Below are 8,943 nucleotides of genomic sequence, written 5' to 3'. Positions count from 1 at the left end.
GGAAAGAGTAGGACCTTCAGTAGGTCTAGTAGACCGTCTCCTGTATATCATCTCTGGCAAGAAGTAAGTTTATTTGTTTTATTTCCCAGGTGTATTACTCCTGTGGTGCAGTGGTGGAATCAATGGAAAGAGGCCTGATTTTATCACCAGGTTTTCCAAACAACTACTACCCAGGGACACACTGCATTTGGCAATTTTTCATTCCCAGGAGAACCCATCTTATCTTGGAAATTTTTGACTTTGACATTTTTGAGAGCTCTAGTGAAACTCCAAACCCCTGGGATGGCTTTTCAGCCCCAGCTAAAACAGGAAATGAGGACTTGCCTTCTCTTGAGGAAAACCTGGATTTTGCTCTCCGTACTACAAAACCATCTCTCCAGACCTGGATGTCCAAGGTGGCTCAGAATCTGAGCAGCAGAGGAGATCAGTCAAAAGACCTTGCTGGTCACCTGGATGTACTTCCAGGAGCCACCTCCAAAAAAGATGAAGCTAAACAAGCATCTGAAGAAAACCAATCGAAGCAGGTGAAGGAACCCAAAGCGATTACCAAGGCTCAACCAGAAGAACTGCCATTCCCTGTGGCTGGTAGTGCCACAATGTGGAGGCAGAATACCAGTGGTCTGGAAACAGAAGATCTGAAAGAGAAAGCCTTGCTTGCCCACCTAGCTACTAGTGAGATAGATGAAGTTACAGCAGAGAGCTGGACTCTTCCCACAACAGCACTGCCCGTGGAAATCTCCTCCAGCCTGCAGTCAGCAGTGGATATCTGTCCCCATGACGTACTATATGTTTCCGATCTCATCACATTTTCCTCTCGCTTCTGTGGACCAAATTCCCCTTTAAATAAGACCATGGTCTTTGGCTCGTCTCTGGAAATGGTTGAGGTTATCATGGAACTGATCACCACCACAGACCGGGGCCGAGGCTTTGCAATGCTCTTCGAATACAAGAACATCACCGACCACAACACTGTAGATGCTCTGAGGCAGGAGAGAAAGGAAAACATGATGATGCTGGCAATTATAACTGGGATTGTCTTCTTTGCACTTGCTTTGCTGTCTGCCCTCTGCATAGCTTGCAGGTAAGATGATGCATTTCCAAGCCTCTGAAGCATGTGATATTATCCATGCAGGAAAAAAGACCAGGAAATGCAGCTACAGCTCCTTTGCTCTACTAATACTTGCTGTACTTTAAGTGTAGTAAAGTGTGTGAATACAGAGGAGACCAATGCTGGTCACTACTCCTGCCCTAGGGCCCTCAGTTATCTTTCGTAGTTCTACAGCTCCTGTGCATCCAGTTTATTTTCTTTTTCTTTTTCCTGCAGAAATACTTAAAGGGTGAGGAATTTCTCAGGCATTCTTTTGTTTCAATGGCAGTGGTACCTTTGAATTTCAGTTTTGGGATGCTAGCTGGCCAATGGACAAATGCAGAACAGAAGGATCATCCTGATTTTCAGGTCCTGTTGCTAACTAGTTCAATGGCCAAAACCAGCCAGTGACAAAAGCATACCTGTCCAGTCAATTGCTTTTATTTTATATATTTCTTTTCTCTATATCTAACAGGAGAAAGCTTCTCTACCTCCCAGCATATGTTTGTATTTTTCTTTCTAACTCCCTAGTGAAAAAAATCTGTGTAGAAAGAGTAGTTATTTTTTTTGTCCAGCAAATTCAAAACAGAGCCCAAGCTCCCCAGGATTTTTTCAAAACAAACAGTATTTCTCAAATGTTTTGACTTCAGTGAAAACATCAAGTGAACTGAAACAAATACTGCCCCTTGTAGGGCTCCATTGTGGTGACTGGGCATTGGTAACAGCATTAATTTCCCAGTGGCAGCAGGCAACTGGTCTGTGTTCTCTCTTCCTGCATCCCCTGCTTCATCTGATGTGCATCCTCCAACACAAGAGGTCTCAGGACTGCTCAGCCACTCCTAGACATTGAGGTTGGTTTGATAGAGGAACTTGTTTTTCCCTTCTCTGTTTGGAGGCTGCGTTTCTAGCTCTTGCTGAATAAATACAAAATATAGGCCATCATACTGGGTACAAGAGAACATGGGCAAGGTTGTGAAGCTGTATATTTCTACACACAGCCTTTGCTGGATGCAGAAATTTGTCCTTTCAGGGTCTGAGCTTTTCATAGTTGTAAGAGTTAAACTTGCATGTGTTACATCCAACTAACCTTTTTCCTTTTTAGAGAGCTTGCAGAACACTAATTTAAACCACAATTTTCTGCTAGCTCTGAAGGAAAATGTTGAGTGGAAAATGTCTTCCAGATACCAAATACTTTTATTTTTATATCCTTGCCAATCTTCAAAAAACACAGAAACATGGTCCCTTTGCTACAGCTGCAGTCTGGGCTGATACACATGTTGAGGAGGCCGTTCTTGCTGTTACCCCTATTTCATTTCACTGTAACTATCCATGAAGCAGAGTATTATTCAAACCGAAAGGTACACCAGCAATCTGAGATTTCACTGGCTGAAGTTTACTCCAAGTAGCCTGTTTAGAAAGTCAGGCCATGCTGCTCACATGCACAATTTGGCTTTTTTGCTTGTCAGATGTTTACAAAATAAAGTAATATTCTGCTGTTGGAAGCCTCTTGGAAGGCCATTTACTATCCCAGCTGCCTGCATTCCCCACATGCTATTCCAAGGAGGCCTTGATTATAAGACTTTATTTCTTGTCAGATTTAAGGCATTTAAGTAAGATCTGACACACGTGGAAGTGATGCCATGACCTTGTGCTGCATAACCTCGCTTGTATTGCACTGGACGAGCCTATTTTCTTCTCTTTACTGTGTTAACTGCTTTGAGACTGTTGATGTCTGGCCCCAGAATGGCTGCGCTGGTTGGAGCTTGCCTACCCTTTCCAGCTGCGGGGCTTTCAATGCAGCTCAGAATAAGACTGCAGAGCCCATTAAGGACATCTAAACTTCTTTTAGTTTGAGCCCAAAAAACACTTTTATGCTTTCTGCCCTAAATAAGGGCTTCAAATCAGGTGTTGAATGTGTATTAGCCACAGTCACTGCAGAATACATCAGGACTTCAAGGGGTGGGCTGGGGGGAGAAGTGAAGATGCTTTAACAATGCAACACGCTCAGAATTGGGACCAGCTCTCCGAGGCATGATAATACTCGCCCTGGCTGGAGCCTGCCATTGTGAAGGATGTTAATAGTAACCTTCAAGCTTTTGGCCTTGTAAACTTGTCTTTCACTTTCTTTTCTCTTCATACTTTGTTTGTCTGGTACCATGTTTAGCTGTAATTTTTTTTCCCCATTTCTATCTGCTGCTCTTGCTCAGCTAAAAGTAGCAGGCTCTGCCTTGCCAGGGGTAGAAATGGCCCGGGATGGGCTTGGCACCCACTGCCACTCCAATGCACCAAGTCGTCAGCAGTGTCTGCTCGGGCTCATTGCATTCAGCCAGGGCAAAGCTCTCTGGGGAAACTCCAAGTCTCTGCCACACTGCAGCTTTTGTTCGCTGTTTGGCGAGGGAATGAAAGCTTCAGTTGTTAGTTGGCCAATAATTCTAATTACTTTTGGCCATGAGGCCTGGCTCGAGTAATGGGGTATTTTTTATTTTCTTTCCCAAGCCCCAAGAACAACAGATGTGTCCACCTTATTTAATTTTTATCGCATCCAATGCAGTCAGACTTTTGCTTGATGGTTGCAACCCAAGGATTGCAACTGCATTTTTCATCTGCATAGCCTGCTAATGACCTGTTTCCAATTACAACCCCCACGTGCACAGCTATTTCATCAAGTCATCGTGCGCTGCCATCTCTCTCCATGCAAGGTGACCTGCCAGTCACTGCCTGCAGACTGATTGGCATCTGGGCATGAAGCTTTTCCTGCATCATCTAATGTCCTCCTAGAGAATCTTAGTCGCTTCTGGGCTAAAACCAGACCTTCCCTCTGCCATCCTTGTGCTAGGCACAACCTAGAAACCCCTCCCTGCCTGTTGTAGCCACGTCCTCCATTTCTGTTGCTTCAAGTCCTAAGGCAGCTAAGACATAACTGGAGCTGAGGAGCCTGCTGGGGAGCACAGGACCATTTTCACAAAGCTCCCAACAGACTTGAATTTTTTGGTTTACTTGAGAAGTTTGAAGCAACTTTTTTTTTTTTTTTTTAAATTACAACTTCTTTTAAACGATGGAAACAGGTATGTTTGCATGTTGACAGTTTTGCATCCACGAGCTGTGCACCCATCTAAATTGCTCGTCTCCTTGATGGCCAGGTATGCCACAGGATATGTAGTCCAGCTGGAGAATAAGCTAAAGAAAGACTAAAATCCCCATTCCTACAAACCAGCACATCCCTCCAGGCACTGTGGCAGCAGCTCATTGTCTTTGCAGGGGGCACCTCACTCTCCCTTTGGTTCATTCTGCAAAACCACAGTGTGGATTTCAAGGTAGTTACAGTGCCCACTGATATTGTAGAGCACAACATTTATAAAGAATGGCAAGGAAAGGAGCCAAATGGATGTAAGGTATTTCAGTTTCTTAAAGCAGAACTTGCTCTGTCTATCCTAGTTTATCATAGCTGTCAGTTCCTGAGACTTTTAAAATGGATATTTCATCTTTTCAGCTTTGTCTCAGAGAACGTGAACATCTTGCAGATGGGACAGCTGCATACAAGAATCTGAGGAACACATTTTTATTTGTGTTTCTGAGAACTCAAACATTTTGTTTGTTAAGTCATGCTAAAAGTTCAAATAACAAGCTCAGAAGTGAGAATGTCCAGATAACTAACAAGTCCAGGTTGCCAGTGCCTGATGAAAGTGTGGAAGAAATATGTGCTAAGTTGCGTTTCTGTAAAGGAGAACGTTTCCTCTGTGCTCTTTAGTCCTTGGGTGGGAATATTTAAACAAATTTGCTTGTAACATACCAAAATATATCAGATTTGATTAAATTTTTGTCATGTGTTTTGGCAGGAAAGAGCTGGGAGGAAGGGAAGAGGTTAAAAAAATGAATGTAATGCTATAAAAGTGCGGAATTACACATAGTTCTCCCACCATCAACCTGAATGCCTTGACCACCACCCTAATTCATTATTTTGGGGCGTGTTTTGCCAGGTTACTCTTGCTGAAATGGTTCTGGTGCACAGTAATTGCTCCTGGTGTGTGTGGGGGGAATATTTACATACACATTTTCCACAGTGAAGTATTTCCTCCTTGGGTTATCTCGTTTGATAAGACACCACCACTCCTACTTGGAAGCCTTTCCCTGCTCTCCCTTCCCAAATCAGTGCGCTAAGGAAAAACCTTCCCTGCCTTAGCCCCGAGCTCCCTCAAGAAGCCCAAGCAATGGCCGATGCCACTGTGCCTCCTGCAGTAACAGCTACCCATCTGTACCTCCTCTGGTTTAAATTCTCAAGTGCCAACTTGCTCTCCTAATTTTCTGTAGTCTCCTCTGTATTCACTAGGAATAGCACTGGGGACGCGTCCTGGGCTTTTTTCCTCCCTCAATTCACTTGTCAGTCAATACGCATTTTTTAAGAGATCCAATGACACGGTGAAGGACTGAAGACCCCCATGCCTGAGATGGAGCAGACGCCAGCTCCCAGCCAGCCTCATCAGGTGGTCTCCAAGTCCTCATTCTTAAAAACAAATAGTAATGAAATGGTGACTGAAAACTTGAAATCTTGGCTTCAACACATTGCTACCAAAAAAGAAAAACTTGTACAAAGGAAATTAAATGCCTTAAAACAAACCAACTCGTCTGACAAGAAGAGGAAAAATGCCAGCCAACAGCACAGATAGTAGAGAAAACAGTAACATGGGTCCCATCCTGTCTGCTCAGTGCCTTAATGCTCCCATGTGTCTCTACACTGGCCCATGGAGAATGGCTCTACATAAAGATAAAATACTCTTGCTTCAGTCATTATCATGTTCATTACTGCCAGTCTTTCTTTGTGATATTTTCACATCTTATTATTCCAAAAGTAAATAACACTAGTTGTTTCATAATCTCAGTTTTAGTAAAAATGTGAAAAAATGGTTAAGAATGTGCTTTTGTCTCCCTTCAGCTAAGAGACACATTTACCCAGTAATCATCTGGGTAGCATAGCACTGTCTTTTAATAAAATGTTCATACAAATGAACAGCATCTGATACCCTCTGCTTGCTAAATATAATCTAGCACGCAATATTGGCTACGCAGATGAAATATTCTGTCTAGCAGGGTAAGAACGATGTCGCTGCCCAGACCAAAGGCAGGATTTAGTTACTGACGTGAAAGGGTAGCAGCTGGTGGAACTTGGCAGAGGTCTGAACTCTGTCCTTGCTCTTGCAGCAATCATGGGAAGATGACAGGTCCATCTCTTCTGCAGCTCACTTTCCACTGCATGAGCATATAGTTTTCTCCCCTGGCCTACAGGCCTCATTGCTCTGAGTCTTGGCAAGTATTTTGGATGCTCCTGTTAAGGCAAGAGAGCTCATAACCTGCTGGGTCCCCCTCACAGGATGAGCACAGCTGAGCCCTTCCTTTCTGTGGATCTTTAACTCACTCGTGGGCTTGTTGTTGTTGTTGCTGTCTCTCCTTTTCAGGCAGAGAACGTGCCCCAAAAGGAGCTCATCCAACGCATGCAGTGACCAGGAGGTTAGTGCTAATGGCTTCAGCAATTTCTGTTTCTCTCTTTCATATTGGCTGTTGCACTGTTTATCTGATGATGTTTACTGGGGCATGTTCTGAGTTGTAGAACGGTATCCAGAACTCGGCTGTCGATATCAATGAGCTCCAACTGGTGGTGCCAAGTCGGGAGAATGAAAACAACAACCACTCTGTCAGCCGGGAGCCGGCGGGTAAGCACGGGGCAGTGGCGGGAGCAGGTCAGGGCACCCCGTAGCCCCTGGCCAGTTAATCAGATCATTTCTTATTTGCAGTCCTCTTCGCTGTCTTGTCCATGCACAGCTGGAGAGCCACTTCCCAGCAGAAAGCCTTTGTTGTGGGAACTGTTCCTTGCTGCTCTCCCCCTTGCTGGTAGGGTAATTCCCCTGGCAAGGCGTGTGCACAAGCACAGCTCCAGGATGCTGCCAACAAAAGCTGTCATAGCACATGGCATTGCAGAGACACTGGGTTAGCAGAGCAAATGTATCAGGTTCAGGCTGCTACAGACAACTTGCAAAGAAAGATCCATAAATTGTGAAAGAGTTTCACCTTCCCCGTGCCTAACCTTGTCTGGAAAGGATGGGGATTACAATGCTTACATTGGCTTTGGACAACTTTGACTCATGGAGCTAACTTTTTCTGAAGAGTTTTATGGATGACATTTACTTCACAATGCGTTTTGAGACCAAGAGTTCCCCAGTTGAGCTGCAAATAATGTCACTTGCTGCAATTTGGAGTCACAGCACATGAATTGTATCACTGCTCCTTTAGTTGCTGAAGGAACAGGGAGCTACTTCATGTTGTGTTGCTACACACCATCAGTTTCTCACTATACCATCAGCCATTACACACAGCTCTGACAAGGATAACTTCCTAACAAGTTAATTCTGTGCTTCCAACCATGATAGTTTCCCATCTCCTTCTTTGGAAAAGGAATTGAGGAAGTTGTGGCCAGAGCTCTCCCAGCCTGGACCAGAGGGACAGGCCTTGGGGACATACGCACATACACACACCTCTGTGGCAGTCTCTGGAGCATAAGGCTGCCTGTAGGAGCAGCATTGCTGAGATTTAAGAAAAAAACTCGGCTCCCAGCATTAACAGGGATGAGTAAATACAAATTAAGAATGAGTTGAGTAAATCTGCAAGTTTCTGATCTGCAGCACAACCTTGTGTGTTTTGGTATGAGATATTTCAGTTTAGGTCTGTCTTAACTAGAAAGCAGACCCAAGGGTGTTCCTCCTTTTCCCCTTTGTTTTATTTTTAAAAGCTTGCAGTTTCAGGAGAGCAAACTGTTGGCTTGAATTTTGTTCTGGCTGGTGCAACCGAGAGCCAAAGCCTGCTCTAGATTGTCTGGGGAGAGGGCGAGGAGGGTTTGTCATGGAGGAGCTGGGAACAGATGTTTTGGACTCTTGCAAGCAGTCTTTATCTATTTAATTCTTTTCGCAGTCACTTCCTGCGGAGGCAGCACAGAACGGTCTCCTCAGGACACTGACCCAGATGTGCCCTCCTCCACATCTGCAGTGACCACTGAAACTGGAAGTGATGAAGTGTTTATTATTTCTGCTGGACCTGGGGCCAGCGGGCTGAGCTTTACCACCTACAGGATACAGGTAGGAATGCCCTTCAGCATCTCTGGCCAGCCATGGGATGTCCCTCTTGAACAGCACTTCTCCTATCTGTCCATTTATTCTTACTGCCCACTTCGCAAGAGAGGTGGTGACTGAGCCAGGCAGTTCTCCTAGCCCTCAAGCTAAGCTGCCATCAAATTGATGTGGGCTGCAATCCCCTGAGACAGGATCTTCCCAGCTTTGAGAAGAGCAAGTGCAGAAGTCTACCTCAGATCTGACAGGTGATAACACAGAGGTCTGCCAGCAGGCAGTAGGACCAGCCCTCAGAAATATGCGAATTGGCAAATATAATGTTCGATTAAAAACATCACTTGTGGCAACTGAAGGACCCAGGATTCGGACCTGCTCCTGCACACCACTACCAAGTGGTCAGGGAAGTTACTCAGCTCCTCAGCTTGTCAGAAAGGTATTTGACTGTCACACCAGCATGATGTGAAAATTCTCAGCATACGCTCAAAGAAATCAAATGTTTCACATGAAAGCACTGGGGTTCTTTCAAATACATGCACAGAAACCCGAATCAGTTCAGTAAGTTCTCTCTTATTTTAGCTCTTTCCTCTGCAGTCCTGGTCAATTATTTGTTCAGAAGCAGATGGTGGCTCAGAAGCCTCAGGTCTGGCTGCCACCTCTTCAACCCTGAGCACAGCACCTGACAGAGCACATACATTACAAGCCTATATTAAAGCCTGTCCTGAGTCAATACGCTTCTCTCCAATA

General features: G+C 44.8%; 1 protein-coding gene across 1 annotated transcript in view; it reads left to right on the top strand.

Moving 5' to 3' along the window:
• Positions 1-8,943, top strand: part of LOC104539390 — a 17,460-nt gene that overhangs the window by 3,746 nt on the left and 4,771 nt on the right. Inside the window, exons 2-5 of the mRNA XM_010182895.1 lie at positions 90-1,081; positions 6,538-6,589; positions 6,690-6,792; positions 8,045-8,208. Coding sequence (XP_010181197.1) covers positions 90-1,081; positions 6,538-6,589; positions 6,690-6,792; positions 8,045-8,208 — 1,311 coding nt within the window. The remainder of the gene's footprint in view (positions 1-89; positions 1,082-6,537; positions 6,590-6,689; positions 6,793-8,044; positions 8,209-8,943) is intronic.

Source organism: Mesitornis unicolor, unplaced genomic scaffold, assembly GCF_000695765.1.
Source record: "Mesitornis unicolor isolate BGI_N332 unplaced genomic scaffold, ASM69576v1 scaffold24784, whole genome shotgun sequence".
Lineage (NCBI taxonomy): Eukaryota > Metazoa > Chordata > Aves > Mesitornithiformes > Mesitornithidae > Mesitornis > Mesitornis unicolor.
Note: the sequence above shows the minus strand (reverse complement) of the source record. Positions and strands in the feature narration are given on the sequence as shown.